The following is an 18,702-nucleotide window of genomic DNA, read 5'->3' as shown; positions in this document are numbered from 1 at the left end:
ATAAAAAATAATGTGGAGGATTAAGGACTTTCTTAGGTATTTGTTAATGATACGGGTGTCAGCCATATGGACTCTGTTCACTTGTCATTTTGTTATTGATTCAGAGATTGAGCTCCTCCACTGTTGCTCTTCAGTATTCTCCCAAAAATCCCACCCAGCAACAGGTAAATCTGATATAATGAAACATTAAAATGGGTCCCTTCAAAAATTAATTGGCTCTAAAACCTTACTTTTAGGCAATTTTGTAAACTTGTGCAAGGTTGGAAATTTGTTTTACTATGAAACACATGAAAAAATCCAGTGCCTTTTCCTTTATTAGAAGTAACTATATTGTTGTCAATTTAACCTTGCGGTAAAATTATTTTTAATTTTGAGAATATGAAAGTGTAGCACACACAGGAGATGTCTCAGTATTTCATATGTGAGAAGTTGAAATATTTAATCAATCAATCACAGTTTTTGAGGGTTTTTTTGCACTGTACATGCTTTTACAGGAAAATCTGTCTTTTCATTTTTTACTATCTTTTTATAATAGTTTGATGAAAACTCATTATTTCTTCTTTTCCTTAGCTGTTAAAAGTTAAAGGCAATTTACTCTTCTTTGCTTATCGCTTTGTGTGCTTTTGGTGTACGGAAGTCTCCCTAATGGACTCATCAAGCTGGCAAGATGTTGCCTTTATAATGATGATGCTGAGGGGATTCAGTTTTCACGCTGCTCGGGTTCTTAGAATGATGAAAGTTACTTAAGAGAAATTTGCTACCACCTGGAGACTTAATCATGAAGGTTTTCCTAGTACGCTCTCACACCTTTCTGATGTGTCAAAAGCAATGACAATGTTTACCCATTTTACTCCATTTTTCATCTAAGGTTCTCTTGTAAAATGTTTTAAAATAAGTACTGTCATTTTCTAGCAGGTGATGTCTATTTTTTAATATATAAAATTATATTTACTGTAATATTTAGGACTTGCTTTTACTGAATTTGCAGTGATGGTGTAAGCTACAGGGCAAAACAGGGTCATGTCTAGATGGGGGCCCAGAATGAAATGCCTGGATGTAATGATACCAAGAAAACACTACCATCAATGTACTCATGTAAATGGCATGGTCTTATTTAGACTTTAAATCATTTTAATTGAATATTCCAAAATTCTGTATAGAGTATTGGAAGGTGATTATTCTAGATTGTGATTATATACAGTTTAAGCAAAGTGTTAGGTACACAGATGGTAATATCACATTGTGGACATATATTGACTTCCCTCAGAAGGAAATCTTACTCTATCATAGAATTATATACAAATATAACAAACGGTCAGGGCATAAATAAAAATACTGCTGTCTGATAGGTTAAAATTCTATACGTTTCATAATAATACAGCCAAATGGAGACATTGCTCCATTTCACTCATAATTTTAGTGTTGCGTTAGGGTTCACACCATTGAAGGGAATAGTCTTGAACTAACTTACCAATTGGGTTTGATGAAGCTTAGTGACTCACACCATGACAATCTATCTCTTTTTTATTTAAGACATTCCATTGACAGAGCTAGAGTCACATAGGGCCTGAGTCATTAAGGAAAGTAAGGCAAAAAAGGAGTAAATGTTCAATAGAAGAGGTGCAAATTAGTTTTTGATTTTGCACATAACGAAAATACTGGCTGTTTTTCATCTAGCACACTTAATAGTTTTATTTTTATTCTGAAATTTAAAGTTGATCTCAGATATGCCCGATCCCAACTATAAATCTGTCCCCACATTTTAAATTTACCTCCCGCTCTAATGCACCAGGTGCAAAGTTACTCCTTTTTTATGCTTTTCTCTTCTTAATGACTCAGGCCCATAAAGCTTAACAATACAGTCACTCACTACTTTTGCCTGAGTGTAAGTGGCTATGTCTTGTTATCTAGATAATAATGCACTTATGGGGCTATTTATAACTAGTTATATTTTTTTATTAGCATAACCTATCATCACTTTTCACAGTAATAAGGGATTTTTCAGACCTATTTATTGTGATACTGGAACAGTGCATCGGATTGGCTGCCCCGGTTATGACAGTATGAACACAGAGTTCTATCACTGCTTACTTATCGCAGAAGTGAAAGAATGAACTTCCAGTTTCTAACCCAGTGTCTTTACTACACATGTGCTATCATAGGTCATGGACAGTTTAGTTAGAGAGGGAGAGGAGGAGCCTCCAGGTTGCGAAGGAAGGATCAGAAGACCCCTCTCCGGCAATACTTTAGTCATAGGAAACACTTGTTAATGTGCATGGTGTGCCATTAGCAAATAGGGACAAGCTCCAAAAAGTAGCTTAAATAAATGAAAAAGGTCATCTTTGCAGTCCCCATCAAGACTAATGAAGACTGTCATATTGTGTGGTAGTTTGCTTAATGCTGGAATTATCTCTGATATCTCCTGTGTTAAGCTAATGATAAATAGCCCCATAACTTAATTTTGCCAAATCCATGTGGAAACAGATACTGGCCACTTACATACATCTAACACTTTGGCCAGACTCCGTGTATTTTTTTCAACATACAGAAAAGTCTTGTCCAATCTTCTTGGTGGTCTGAGTCAGAATTGTGGGATGGTTAGTGTGTCACATGCGTTGTAAGCACTGTGGCTGTTCTGTCAGCATAACACCTTCACAAATTAAGTCTTCCAATCTCTACCACCTGGATGGGTGCCTGGATCGGTTGTAATCATATTAACGATAAAAAAAATTCCAACAGCCTTTACCCCTACAAAGAAACCCTGAATTGTAACAAAAACGAATACAATAAAAAGACACATACGTGAAAACCGAAGTTTCAGATTTATGATGCAAGTGGCATACTGACAGGCAGTGATTCTGAAGACACAGGTCTCCGGCTCTTCAATTTCACGTCAGCGCGACTTAGATGAATGTTAATTTAAAATGCCAATGTCTGGAGTCCACGGGTTAAGTCTTTAAACACTTAACCTGCGGGGTGCAGACATTGCCGCTGTGTCTTTGGAATCACTGCCTGTCAGCATGCCGCTTGCAAATTATAGGACCACCAGACAAAGAAAACAAATAACATAATAAATAGCATTAATAAACAAACTTCAAATGTATCTACTAATAGTTCAATTACTGCCGCCTACAGACTTTGGGTACATTGCAGCCACTATAGGAGGCAGAAAGGTTACCAAGTTTAATGAAAGTGGGAGGAAGATATCAGTGTTTGTCTGCATGGGGGAGCAACAACTGTAAAAGATGTGCTTATCAACAGTTGTCAGGTACCATCAATCATAAGGATGTATTTCATAATTGTATTTGCATTGATTATGCCATCTCCCTTGGCTCATTTTTATTCTATTCTTCTTCTTCTTTATTTATTTATTAGGTGCCACAGATTTTGTAGCGCCGGGAAAGAGGCAAGTAACAAATAGAAGAGGTAATACAGATAAATAGCACAGATCAGTGTGAGTAATGCTATGGATACTCACATGGAGTGCAGGAAAATACATGACAGAGAGAAGAGCAAAGGGCCAAGGACAAAACCTTCTAGGACTCCAATAGAAAGGGAAAGGGGAGGGCAGAGTCAGAAGCAGAGGTGCTAAAAGAGAAGCCAGAGAAGGAGGAGTCAAATCAGGAAAAAGCTGTTTCTTGAAGACCTAGGCAGTTAAGGGTGATAAGGAGAAGAGATTGTCAAAAGCAGCAGAGAGGTGTACGAGAATGGAGAAGTGAACTTTGGACTTAGCTTAACTTAGTAAGTTGTTTGTTACTTTAGTGAGGGCAGTTTCAGTTGAGTGAAGGGGAAGGAAGGTAGACTGGAGAGGGTCAAGAAGAGAGTGGGAAGAGAGTATCCAACAATGGTTCCATGTAGTTCTCTGTGGTTTTAATTTGTGGCAAGATGTTTCCTGAGAAGTTCTATTGACACTAGTGTATTATTATTATTATTATTATTATTATTATTATTGATGTAGGTTTGTAAGCCACCACAGTAGAGAAAACAGAACATACATAAAACAGGGACAAATAAGGTAGACAAAATAAATACAGACATGGAAATAAATGTTTGGAAGGGCTCTGTATATGACAGAGCTTACATTCTATTTTGAAGAGGGCACATCTGAAACAAAGTAGCAAGTGTCGCTCATATAACATAAAACAAAGTTTAAAAAAGTAAAAGTAGAAAATTGATTTTGGAAATCTCTGAAAAATAAACTCATTGTCACTGACATAAAAATAAGTTCAAAATGAGTTAAAAAAAAACAAAAAATATTTTATTTATTTCCAAGCATTGAAATGAATGGGCCCACTCAATTCACTGTTATGTGCACTAAAAATTTTACTTAAATGAATGAGCACATTGAAATGAATGAGATAAGTTCTGTCTATATATTAATTTTCATTAATAGCCAAACCAGCTAGTTGTAAAATAGTAAGAAGCACTATGATTATGCTGAATATTAAAAGCTTCCATGGAATTTATTTTAATATTTTTCAATATGCAGCATAATCAAAGTGTTAAATGAATGAATCACTTAATTATCACTTAATCTCTATTGATGCAGGCGAAACAATTAATACTGCTGGCTCGTTCTGGGGACATGAAAAAAAAATAATTTAATTCACATGATGGCTCGAGACGGGTTTGCAAATGTCAGACTAATTTATTACTTGCCCATTTGGCTAGTAATGGAAAACTTCTTAGACATACAAAGTGATCCCATTTATTTAAATGGGGTGGAAACACCAGTCAAATAATTGGACCCATTAAAATGAATGCGCAAGTTCAAAGATTTTTAAGCATGGATGGTAAATTCACATTTTTATATTGATGACAATCTCTAAAAAATTTTGCTTCTTTACCATTTTCTCTTTTGGTGATTTATAGCAATTTAGACACATGCATCACTCACATAGACTATTTACATTTTTCATTGCTCATAATAATAAATAATCCCTAAATTGCACACAGACAATGTCGCTGTCAATTCTAAAAGCCAGATGTATAGTCAGCCTATTAACAAACAGCTCATCACATTAGCCATGGAAAAGGCTAATTAAAAGCATTAGATTGTGAATTCATATTGATTTAATTGTAAACCACGCAAACACCAAAAATTGGGCAAACAGGTGCAGGATGCAATAATCTCTGTAAACCATTATCCATGCGAAAGTAGTTAGCTTTTCAAACCAAGACAAATGCAATGGGTCTTTATTATCAATGTTTTGTGACATATTTTTAGCAATATTCCCAATTTTCATGTATACTGCTTACAATAGGATTCTTTCATTCAGATTAGGGATGCTCAGGCTCAGTTTTTTTGAAAACCGAGCCCCCCCGAACTTCACAAATCTGAGTACCAAGCCAAGTCGGCTTTGGTACTTTCCAGCGCTCTCGTCATTGGCGCATTGTCTGATCTTGCGAGTTTTGGATTCCATAAGTACCTCCATCCATGGAGATCCGGCGCCATTTCTCAGACAGACACAGGGGTTGTGGCAGCGTTCTTGGCAGTCTCCAGTGCCATTGATCAGTATCATTGCTCACACAGAAGCAGGAGGGGTGGCAGTGATCTTACCAGTCTCCAGTGCCATTGCTGTGTGTAATTGTTTACACAGAAACAGAAGTGGTGGCAGTGTTCTTATCAGTCTGCAGTGACATTGCTCCGTGCCATTGCTAACACAGAAACAGGAGTAGCAGACAGTGTTCTTGTCACTCCCTAGTCTCCAGTGACATTGCTCTGTGCCATTGCTTACAGTGAAACAGCATGGGTAGCAGTGTTCTTGTCACTCTCCAGCCTCAGTGCAGTTGTTCATTGCCATTGCTCTCACAGAAACAGAAGGGGTGGCAGTGTTCTTGTCACTTTCCAATCTCCAGTGACATAGCTCATTGCCATTGCTCACACAGAATCATAAGGGGTGGCAGTATTGTTGTCAGTCTCCAACGCCATAGCTCAGCGCCATCGATATGGTGGCAACCAGCTGCTGGAACCAGTCATGATGATACTAGTCCTTCTACGTCATCTACTAAAGGCATAGTAGGTTTAAGTCAGGAAAGCTGAAATCCAAAAAAACAAGCTTTTACATTGGTAAAGAAAAAACACCTCACTAATAAATGGAAAGTTTACTGTATAAAAACATAAAATTGCCAACATGCCATTCAACCCAAAATATTAACAAGCATACCAGCATCAGCTAGCTCCCTTTTCTCAGCTAGATCCCAGCACCTGCACTCTACACTGTCATAATCCTCACCGTTATCCTCACCCTCACTGTGTACATTATCCTCACACAATATTAATTCATCCCCGTTGCAATCCACCATTACAGAAGTCTATGTACTTTGAAGTAATTGCCAGCAATGGCCTTCCTCGTGGAATTTGTAGTTGATTTAATGGCAGAGCTGTAACGATTTTTGGCCAATTCCTTTAGACCAGACCAGGTTTCAAAATGTTGTGCCTACTCATCTGCATCACCACTAGGTGTCTTGGGAAAGCAAAGTTTTTTCCTAGCAGAAGTTGCCAGAGAAACTGAAGGAGGAAACGTCACCGTGTTATGTACCACTTGAGTTGTCAGCTTGCTGAGCAGGAGCTCATTGCATTTCTTGAGATCTGGGTCAGGTGAAAAAAAAAAGAAGACATAGCTCTTAAACCTAGGATCAAGCACAATTGCCAAAATGTAGTGATCCAATTTCATTATGTTGATAACTCTTGGATCCTGGCGAAGCGAACAAAGTACTTCATCTACAACTCCAACATACTTAGTGGACTTGCTTTGTTTCATTCCTTCTTCAATTTCTCTAGCTGTTTTTCCGAAAGTCTAACTAGGGGAATCACTTGACTCAAGCTAGCAGTGTCTGAACTCACTTCACAGGTGACTGCTTCCAGTGGTTTCAGCACCTTGTACAAACTTGTACAACACGGAAAGTATTCTCCACTGCGCTGGACTAAAGTACATTCAAATTCTATACTTCTTGCAGCTGCTGCAATCTCCTACATGCTGTTGCAGAATGCCGAAAATGACCCAAAATATTTTGGGGCACAGACATAATCTCCTGCATGTCACTATCATTTTTCAAAAAGCTCCTTACCACCAAGTTGATTGTGTGTGAAAAACAGGGAATGTGATGGAATTCTACCCACTGTAATGCTTTAACAATATTAGTGGCATTATCAGAAATCACATATACAAGCGGTATAAGCCATTTTGCAGTGACATCCCTTAGTTTTTCAAACAGGTTGTCAACGGTATGCCCCTTAGTGAAGCAGGTGACACACAGAGTAGCTTGCCTATGAAAGATCTGGCGTTGTTTGTTAGATGCTGCTGCTGTTCCTGCTGCTGAAGGCGATTCTCCAACCCAGTGGGCTGTTACAGTCATATAATGTTTAGTTTTCCCAGTTCCACTTGTCCATATATCTGTGGTTAAGTGTACAGTGGGTAGAATGGCATTTTGTAGCCCAATAATTTTCTTTTCTGTAACCTCCTGGTACAGGTGAGGAATTGCTTGTCTAATAAAATTGTGTTGAGATGGAATTTGGTAACGGGGACACAGGACCTCAATTAACTGTCTAAAACCTGCTGCATTAATGGTGGATATTGTGATCCGCTGTGCTACTGGGTGACAGCTGTCATACTTGCCTCCTCTTGCAAAGGATTGTTTAACAGTCAATTGTTGTAAACAACTAGTAGTCTTCTTCTTGGTCTGCTTCTGGGTTGAAGTTTCACCCCCAGCAGCAGCAAAAGTGGGACTAACGCTCAAGAATTCTTCTGAGGGCTGCATGTAACAAGACCCATCGGGTTTTGCCTTTAATCAAAATGTTGTTTTCAATAATGTTGGCAAACAGCCAAGAATTTTAAGTAACCGCAGATTGATACATTTATCCCCAAGAGTTAAGTAATGTAAGGAGTAGGGTCTCCATTAGCAAACAGTGTTTTGAGGCTTCTGTCATAGTGATGTAGGAATATCATAGTGTCCAAGGCATCTCTATCTGAAACAAAGATGTTAAGATTAAATATTCTGATTGCTCATTGTAGCTTGCTCTCTCCAAGCATATAAAATCATTTACTGTAACTGAACTGTTCTAGATGAAATTTACATTTCCTTCTTATGTGTTTGCGAATAGCAAACCATGAAACGTGTCCATTCAAGTGACAGAGATTTTCTTTTAACAAAGATACAGTAATAGGTTTCTTTTATTTGATGAGAAAGGTAAATCAGGCAGAAATCACATGAAAAGGGCAAGCATTTCAGAAACTAGCCAATACAGGCAGAAATCAATACTCCTCATGTATAAGTTTCTTGCAAATTCACACAGCCGGTTTTACAAAGTGTCACTCAATAGTTTTCCTAAGGCAAGAATTAAATAACTTTCAATTTAACCAATATTGATTTTTTAGGTCTGTATATAGAACAAGTGTAAGATTGGGTCTATAAATGTTCTTGTATTTGCAGACTGGTAGGCTCCCTCCTCCATAAGGTGACATTTCATCACAAGCCTTGCTTCTCCATTGTTCTCAGATGATGTTGTACTCACATAATTACATCTGTCACAGAGTTGTGTGATTCAAGTATGGAAATACAATGATAGTAAATATTGTGATGACTGTAGGCTACTTAGCTCTAGTTTGCAACATGTTTGTGATGTTCGTCAACAGTAATAAAATGGTGTTTAAAAACACCCATCTATAACTCAGTATATAACTCAATGTGGAGTTGTGGTGTGTCCTGCTGGAGGTTGGAGAGATAAGTTGCAGACCCGGACCTTAAACCAGTTGGGGAAAGATGGTCTTTTCCCTGAGAGCTGGTTTCCAACAGACAGGAGTTTATGGGAGTCAAGTGTTAAAGAGGGACAATAGATTGCCACAGTGGCCATTTAGCGATAGGAGGTTCTTGTACATTAAAGGTTGGAAATGGGCCTAGGGACCACAGTGACTGGCTGAGGAGTGAACAGCAATGTAACGACTGTGGAATCTATTTAAATATTGATGAAGAGCCAAAACACTGGTGTAATCTCCGACAAAAGGCTATTCACCGCCTTTTATAATTTAACAAATTATTAAGGCTGCTATTAACCTCGGTAGGAGCACTTGCCGCTGTCTCCATAGTCCTCTAATAACATTAATCAATTTATTAAGCTGCAAAAAGCAAAGTTTTTCATGGTGGTGTCACCTGTCTTTTTTAATGAGATCCAGCTGAAGTCAGAAATACCAGAAATAAGATGTTGTCTCAATATGTAGCTCTCAATTCGTTGCTGCTGTAGTGGAAATCCAGGTTTTTTCAAACTGCATCCAAGATATGCTTATCTGGGAGATATCACACTACTAAGAAATCTTCCTGACCATCCTAATCACACCAGCACATTTTAATACACTAGTATCTTTTTCATGGTCACATTTCTTACCAACATGATGGGGCCTAGGAACAAAATTTTCATTGTTAGGGGGGGGTGGCTGGGGGTGGGGCAAAAGGCCAAGGACTACTATAGGGCTTGGAGTCCCTTTTTCTCAAGTTTGGTTTATTTTGCTATAAAAATGTATTTATACATTATTAAATAAATATTATTAACTACCAATTAGTACAAAAGCTGTTGGAAAGATAGATAAATTCAGTTGTTCATCTTAAAAAATTAAATTTTTCATAGTCCTTAACCTAGTTATTATTCAGATTTTGTTGAAAACCTAATCTCATTTGATTGGGATTATTTAAAATATAGTCATAGTTCACTGGCTATATCTCAAGTTTGTTACTGGACGCACCGCACAAAATTCCGGGTAAATGTAAAGTGAATAGTTGTTCATCATGAATACAGGTTATTTATTAAATGTTTATGAATGGAACACTTAGGGCTAGATTTACTAAGAATCGAGTTTGGTGGCGGTTTGAAACAGCCATCCATTGCAAGCAGTTTAGTGGTCCAAACCGCCGCATTTACTATAGGGTGGTTTGAGGCTTCAATTTAAAATGAATGGTGATGTATGGCGGATTGTAAAAGCTAAAACTCCGGAATTTTGGTTAAAACCGCCATCAAAACCGCCATCCAAAAGACAGGACAGGACAGTTTTAATACCTGCGTCTTAATGGCTGGATAGCTCAAAAATGCTGTTTGAACTATTTTGCTATTCCGAACAAAAGAGGACACACCATTGACATTTAAATTATTTGGGCAATCAATATTTCTTGATTAAGGTGCAAAATTAATTTAATATTAATTTATGGGGAAAGAAAAAAGTTCAATATATTAAGGGGACAAAATTATTTAATTATTATATTATTCGTGCACTATGTAATACCAAATTGTACAACGTAAATAATTATATCCACCATTAACAATCAGTAAATAATATTATATATTCACATTTCCCCCATAATATAATGCTATAATCGTGTCCCCTTAAAAATATATATGACAAAAATTCCCTCATAAGTTAATATTAAAATAATTTTGCCCCTTAATAAAATGAAAATGATTGCCCAAATAATTTATATGTCAATGGCTCTTATGTTCTGAATGGCAAAATAGTTCAAATAGTGTGCTGTTTGATCAATCTCTGCATTCACAGTCACCTCTTTTATTTTGGTCGTTTGAATGGTGGTTTGGCGGTGGTTTTGAAAACCACAGCTTAGTTAATCCGGAAGTTTGTATATTTATCATTATTAAAATCGGGATGGTGAATTGTAAAGTAGTGGTTTTATAAAATGTCAATTCTGGACGTTTTTACGGCGGTTTGGACTTCAGTAAATCCGTTGGTTTCAAAACCGCTGGAAAAATAAATAGCCAAAAAGCAGCGGTTTGACCAAATCTCCCTTTAGTAAATCTAGCCCCATGACTTCAGAAAGTAGCATGAAGGCTTTGGTGTAGAAGTTCATGGGGGTCAAAACACAGTCTTTGCCACCCAACAGAAATCATGGGGGAGCAACTGCCCCCTCTGCCCCCCCCCCCAGTTCCTACACACTTGCCAGCAAAGCAGAGGAGGTGCTACAAGTGAAGGCTTGGCCTGTTGCCAACTACTGTTCTATAGGATCACAATTTAACATCTTCCATATAAATAAAGTGCAGATAATTGCACACTGAAATGAACACTAGATCAGATCATGGTAAAATACCATGAATCACCTGCGCTATATTTTCTTTGTCTCAACATATAGGAAATGTATTAGTCATTACTTTCTTATAAATCACAGTTTAATAATTGCAGGTTACCTTTTTAGCATTACATACTCTCTGGGCTATTGATATGGTTACATCCAGTTACATTCTCATTAGTCTGACTGAGGTGGCTTGTTTGAATGCCAATACAAATGGAATACATTGTTTTAAAGTAAAATTGCTGAAGTGCTCCATATATTGATTCATTTGATTTACTTGCAAGACTGGTAAATGGACACCACATTGAGCCCATTCTCAATCAACTAATCAATCAACCAACCCCTTTTGTAACACTAAAGTACCCCTAGGTATGGTATCATTGCTGTTGATTCTCACATGTGATAATTCATTTGTGAACATCGAGTATGAGCATTTTAACAAATATTTGTAGATTGGAAAGTATGTAGCAGTTATTTCAGTGTTTAGTGTCTTCTATAGAAAAATTCATTTTTGAAATTCCTTTATGGACATTTGAGTAAATGATCTTTTGCTGGATGATTTTAAATTTAATTTGATTGAAAGACATTTTCCCTTTATCTTTGGAGAAATGTTAACTTTATTAACAGCAGTACTGTTTACAACTGTTGCAAGTGTTTGTGGCAACCGCTTGAAAAATAATGCAATATTTAACCTATAAGGTAATGATCATTTTATGTTTATGAACAAGATACTTTATTTGAAAAGCACTGCTCTATAGTTTATGTAAAAATAATATTAAATTTGCTTGATTTTGGTAACATGTTATAGAAATGATTTTGTACTCTAAATTGAGACCTACATCTTATTTTTGGTGCCTGCACTCGATGTATTCTCCAGGGCTAACAGTCTGGAGAATTTTTAATCTGATCTGATCTCAGTCAGACAGTCCCTGTTAATTAAGGCTGATTAGAAAAGCTACTTCGGATCTCCAAACAGATTTAATCAAAACCCTAGCTGAGTCCAGTAAGATTAGAAATTAGTATGTGCGAATGCCTTTGGGAAAACAGGCATGCAACTCCATAGTTCTACAAGCTACAGGGATGGCACCTTTTCAGCAAAAAAATATTTCTAACGGTAGATCTCATGTTAAAATTCAAGCAAAACTTGTTCTAAATGTTAAGTTAAAGTTTCTTACATAAGAAGATATTTACATTGTGCTCTGATTAATTGCAGGGGGACCTTCTAAATGGCCATCATCTCATTGTGACTGCTGCTGTAAAAACACAAAAGGGGACAAGGAGGGTGAAAGTGGAACATCTTGCAATGAACTCTCTACATCCAGCTGTGACAGCCAATCTGAAGCCAGCTCTCCTCAAGAGACAGTCATCTGTGGTCCTGTGACCCGCCAGCCCAACATACAAACTCTAGATCGACCAGCCAAGAAGGGACCGGTGCAGATTCTCCAGCAGTCTGAAATCCGACGGAAAAGTGACCTTTTACGAACTTTGACAGCGGGGTCCAGAGAGTCCAACACAAGTAAAAAAAAAGTGGTGAAGGAAAAGCTCTCTATTGAGGAAGAGTTAGAAAAGTGTATTCAGGATTTCATGAAGATAAAAATACCAGAAAGGTTTCCTGAGAGAAAGTATTCATGGCAATCAGACCTGTTGCGAAAGTATCATCTATAGAAAGGATGGGTGGGAAATGTAAAACACAATTCTATGGTACATGAAACCTATTGTTCATTTGGTAGATTGCCATGTCCACGTTAACTACTGCCTATATACATAAATCACTTTAACCCCTGCTGGATGGACTTATTGCACCATCTACTCTATTCCTGACCAATTCTTACCTACAGCAAAGGTGTTAACATTGATAGTTACAGGGTATTATTTTTTCTCCTTCATGGAAGCACAATGTATTATTTTCCTTTGACGTCTAAGCAAGATGGTTTCTGCATACACCAATAGCACAAACATATTAGACATGGTAAACAAACGCTTTCGGAGCTTTTTAAATTATTTTTTTCTCTTTCATTTTCAGTTTTCCGAATTCAATGTCAACAAGTGTATTTGTTAAGAAAGTCTCTGGAAGAGTGTCACTTCAAAATGCATGTTTCCTTATTGGAGGATGGAGGTCACATGAGATAAAAAAAGTAAATCTGTATCATGATTTTACATTTAGTGAATATATTACTGCATAAATTATTGGTCTTGTTATATATGTTACTCTGCACTTTCTTTCAAGTTAGATGGCTGCTTTGTGTGGTCATATACTCTGTGGCTGCTTCATAATCTCTATTTTTGTAGGATTTTGATCTGTGTGGATGGTGTTTAACAATGAGAAATAACAGCCCTTCCCTTATTTTGGTCTACAAACATCGGTCATCCATGTGGACTCCAAGTAGGAAACATTCCCATACAAATGGACACTCAGCCTTGTTAGCAAATATTTTATGACCAATGTTTGCCAAGTTCAGGGCTTTTGTGATGACAAATAATGTGTAAAAATTAATTGATGTGCAAGTGCTTAATAAAGTCTTAAGTGCTCATTCACGCACTAACTATTGGCTTTTTGCCCTATTTTAGACATGCATACGATGTAATATTTTGGTTCTAAACTTTTCAACAATTCTGGGTGTAGAAATGAAAATGAGAAATATGGGTATGTTGTCCTCATACAGTGGTGTAATGATATAGTATTTGTTACAGTCAATTACATGTTTGCAATAAAACATTATATACATCATTGATCAGCATTAATATTTAATATTAACATATATATATATATATATATATATATATATATATATATATATATATATATATATATATATTTATTACTGATATATACATATAAAGGTTGTTTAATGATGAACTAAATAATATACATAAAATACCTGAAGAGTTTATGCTACATAAATCCACCATGTTCCTTCTCATCCCCATAGAAGGTTGTCATGTCAAGGGGAGGTGCTTTTCTAACTAAACAAGCCAACAATGACTGACAGGCATACAGACTTGTTATTCAGAAAATCAGTTTGTGAAATGGAGCACTAATGCCAGAGAGCTGAAATGACTAATTTCTCAGGTTTTTTTTTTAAATGTGTCCGAACCCCTTAGGACACTATTTTAAAGATGTGGGTTGAGATATGGATTATCCGGTTGATACTTAACTATTTATTTTCCCTTCATATCTGAATAAATTAATTTTTGAGTTTAGTAGTCCTTTTAAGGTCTTTATTATTTTACATTAATTAAATGTCACTGTTAAAGTACTATTTTAGGAATAAAAAAGCACAATCCTTTTAAATTGTTTTTATTTCAGAGGAACTGTGAATGTTGTCCTCTCCAAATATTCCAGACTGAGGAGGACATTTTTTGATCCCAGTGTGATAGTAGATGTTGTCCTTTCTAAATATATTAAGATTCAAGAAGATATAACCTACCAATAATCAGCTCAAGGACCCGTGTATTTGGGTTTTGCTAACAATCAGTGACATTTTCAAAACAGTTTATAAGCCTTATTCCATATTTTTTCAATTAATTTCATGTGTCGATGATAAAATTTGATCTTAGGGCTTCACAACCACAATACGCAGCAAAATAATTGATCATCATCCCCCAAACTAATTTTATAGAGGTGCATTGGACCATAATTTTCCATCAGTTTGAGTCAGCTGTTTTCACCATCAAACACTTGATAGCAGACTGGCTTCCTGCTTGCCTCCATTCCTTTTTTTCACATCAGAATTATGTCCCTTCACTTGCAGCCCTTTCAAAAGATTTATTGAGATGAATGGACAAATGTAAACGTTCCACAAGATTGGCACACTTATCTCCTGAAATATTCAATGCTGGTGTGAACATTCCGATCATCTGATTGGCTACAGCTTGTTCTGTCCTATCCCACTTTAAAACTTGGAACCCACACTCGAGCAGGAAATGGAGAACTATAATTAAAAGGTGTTCTGACCCTAGACAAACACACCTTAAATATTTCTTACACACCTATCCATTTCTACAAAGCATATTCTTTTATTAAATATACTGTTAATGTTTTGCCATAGTGATCGGTTTATTTTAATTTTAGAATATAATATCAGCTTATTATAGGATCATAATGACAAATGTGTTCCTAATATCTTATTGCTCTATTTACTGGCGAGATGGATGAACATCTGCAGGGAACTATCTATTTTTGTCCAAAATCTATACTACTCAATATGTATTTCTATTGAAGATACAGTATCAGCAAATAGCTCTGTGTTGGCCCAATATGGCTACCAACTGTTTACCCAAAAATAACCAACTTAAATCCACCCCCCAAAAAAACTTGCTTAATTTAGCAGCATTTATTCTAATATTTATTTATAATAATTCATCTGCATTACATTCAGAATGTAATTAAAAACACCCATCAAAACCTACCACATAATTTATTTACACTTGTGTTTATTTTCTTACTGTATTTACTGTTTAACTAATATCAAACTTCTTGACTATATTTCCATATTTACTTGTTTGTTTGGCATATTACTATTAGTTAATGGACAGTTCCAGCAGTATTCTAGCACCACATTAGCAGACTGTTTTGTTCAACCAGCTGTGTAAACAAATTAAACCTCTGAAATGCTCATTTTGACAACATACTGTATACATAATATTACCTAATTTTATATGAAGAGCACAGACTTGATAAAGGCACCTTCATAAAGTACAGCTCTGTATGAAGCAACTGTCGACATATTACACCAGATCATGTGAGATTCTTGTTATCACTGTGTCCTGCCATGTGGTCTTCCAAGTTTTTATAAGCCATGCCATTTTAATCATAGTATAAACGCCATTGAATAAAGATTGGAACTTTTATCCAGATGATTGCTGATATTTTTCTTCTGAATATAAATGGAACACATATTAGCACCAGAGATTTCCTATGAATTAGACCTCACACTGATAATTCATTCGGGACTTTTCACTTTGCGTTAATGATTATCTAAGTTAGCAGAGCCAATATCATAATCCACCTAATGGTTAAAAACTTTTACCTTTAACTTTATTTCACTTACCAAGAGTTATCTTAGCACTATAAAATAAAGACACAAAACACATGTTTGGCAAATGAAAGGTCACAAATTTATTGAAAAATTTAATTTAACTGAAATGGTGGAAAATTAGAAGCAAGAACAATCAGTGTTCAGCCATAACCATAAACTTTGAACTAAATATTGGGACACTTCTAGGCGGTGGAGCCCAACTCTATCCCATTTTAGCTCATTAGCTGAAGCCTGCCCGACCAAGCTATGCCCCATAACCCCCCAAGAGGCAGTCTAATTTCCCATCCTTGTTAGGGGAGAGTGCCCAACACGCCACATAAATGTGTTATTATGGCCTCTGAATGGACTGCATTCCGCTAACTGGACCTTTCAGTAAGAAAAAGCAAAGCAACAAATAAAGCAGACAGGCAAAAACAGACAAATGGACCTGGATGGGTGGAGAAAGCTAACTGCCACTTACCACCCTTATAAAACTTCTCTAGCGGAGCCCCTCCCTAAGTCCTATCACTGATTGGCTGATAATTACTAAACCCTGAATGTTAAATTAACTCTTGCTAAGCTCCTTACTTTTTCTACAATATAAACAACCTCGGTGTTCATGCTACTTCAGGCCATTTCCTGACCTCTGTTATCCTAATCCACTTAGCGCCAGATAACTTTTATCTTTAACTTTATTTCACTTACCAAGAGTTATTTTACCACTATAAAATAAATACACAAGACACTTTTTTCATGAATAAAAGATCATAAATTTATTGAAAAATTAAATTGAAATGAAATGGTGGCAAATTAGAAGCAAGACCAATCAGTGTTCAGCCATAACCATAAACTGTAAACTTTGAACTAAATATTGGGACACTTCTAGGTCATGGAGCCCAACCTCCCAAGGTGTAGTCTAATTGCCCATCCTTGTTTGGGAAGAGTACACAACAAGCCACATAAATGTGTCATTATGGCCGCTGAATGGACTGCTTTCCACCACAGCTTGGTTCCCCCACCCCAGGAACCTAAGCCCACCACCAAAGTGACTTCTCAAAGCCGAACAAGAGAACGAAAAATCTGCTCCACAAAATAAGCGTCACAAACATCAGACAAGTGCACACCATCTGCTCTATATAACTATGTGGAACGGGCCTTAATGTCCGGGTATCTGATAACTTTACTCCCAAAACTTATGAATAATTTTCTCACAGCTCTGTTAACTTTAGAACAAGCCTTTTCAATTGCCCTGGTTTATCGGCTCCTCGCCAATTAATTCTAGGAATGATATCTGACCAAATGAGGTGTACTGATGGCCAATTGGATTTAATGACCTCAACATAAGATTTTATATGAGCAATGAGTCCAAACCTTTCAACTTACCCAAATCATTTCTCCCCAAATGAATGACCAAAATGTCTGGACAACCAAACTTAGCCTCGTTATCAAAAAGTATTCCTAAAAGAGAATCCCAACGGAGTCTAACCATCTAATAGAATTTGCATGGGAATAAACGCTCAAGTTGCGAGCAGGACCACTTTTACTAGTCCAAAAAACAAATGAATGGCCCACCAGCCACACCGTCTTGACATCCCGTCTCCGACCTGTAACATGGAGGTAGAGTAGACGTAAGTCAACATCTAAAACAAATATATAAATACAGATGAATAACACAGCTAAAGACGCGCGAGCGCAGGATGACCCATATGGAGGTAAAACTGAAAACCTTGGGGCACAACCAGCCAATCAGGCCCCCATTAGAGGAAAAATAATGGAAAATCCATCCATGCCTCCTTTGAACAAGGCAAGCGACGCATGTCATGGGACAGCCTCACCAATAACATTAAAATTAAGCTTAGAGCGCTACATACAGCCTAATATAATTTATGAAAATATCCTGACTTCCCTTTTCCAAAAGCCATGATATTCTGCGTAGAACAATTTTATTCAGCCGCTAAAGTAGCCGCACAAATTCTAAAAGAATGAGCCCCATAATCTACAATGTTCTTAAAAGGAAAACCACTGAAAAACTGAAACTTTGTTAAAGGAGAGCCATCACTATGCCTGATCCAATTACTACCAAAAGCTGGCCCCATATCCCGAACAAAAAGCTTCCCAAGACAACCAGGCCTCCCTATATTTCTTCAAGGTAGACAGTGAACCATGTTTTTACAAGATCTGCTATAACAGCCTAATAATCTGCCAGGTAAAATCAGGGCATGAGACACCAGCAACATTAGCATCTGGGGCTAGTACGCAAAAACTTCACTCAAACAAATTGCGACAAAACATCATTTACATTGACATTAGCAAATCCCTGAACACGCTTTGCCTTAAAAACAATATTAAACATTAAAACACTTATAAATAAAATGCCAATTAATCTTAAAGCAGGACGAAAGGTGGCATTTTGATTATTAATAGCATGTACAACCCCTACATTATTATACCAAAATGTTATCTTCCTATCTTGTAGGCGATGATCCCACAAATACTACTGCAACAATAATTGGAAAAAAAATTCCAAAAGTAAAACATTCTTTGTGAGCCATTTCAGTTGCCATGAAAAGGGCCAATGGGCGGCGTACCACTCTCCGTTCAAAAAAACCCCCTGAAA

At 36.8% G+C, this 18,702-nt stretch overlaps 1 protein-coding gene across 2 annotated transcripts in view; it reads left to right on the top strand.

The window, feature by feature from the left end:
- Positions 1-13,797, top strand: part of KCTD16 (potassium channel tetramerization domain containing 16) — a 249,864-nt gene extending 236,067 nt beyond the window's left edge. The window contains exon 3 of one of the 2 annotated variants that reach the window (XM_075209680.1): positions 12,281-13,797. In XM_075209680.1, coding sequence (XP_075065781.1) covers positions 12,281-12,732 — 452 coding nt within the window. In that variant the 3' untranslated portion in view covers positions 12,733-13,797. The remainder of the gene's footprint in view (positions 1-12,280) is intronic. The other variant, XM_075209681.1, reaches the window with a different exon arrangement.
- Positions 13,798-18,702: the final 4,905 nt, after the last annotated feature.

The sequence above is a fragment of the Mixophyes fleayi genome, chromosome 4, assembly GCF_038048845.1.
Source record: "Mixophyes fleayi isolate aMixFle1 chromosome 4, aMixFle1.hap1, whole genome shotgun sequence".
NCBI classification, from domain to species: domain Eukaryota; kingdom Metazoa; phylum Chordata; class Amphibia; order Anura; family Limnodynastidae; genus Mixophyes; species Mixophyes fleayi.
Note: the sequence above shows the minus strand (reverse complement) of the source record. Positions and strands in the feature narration are given on the sequence as shown.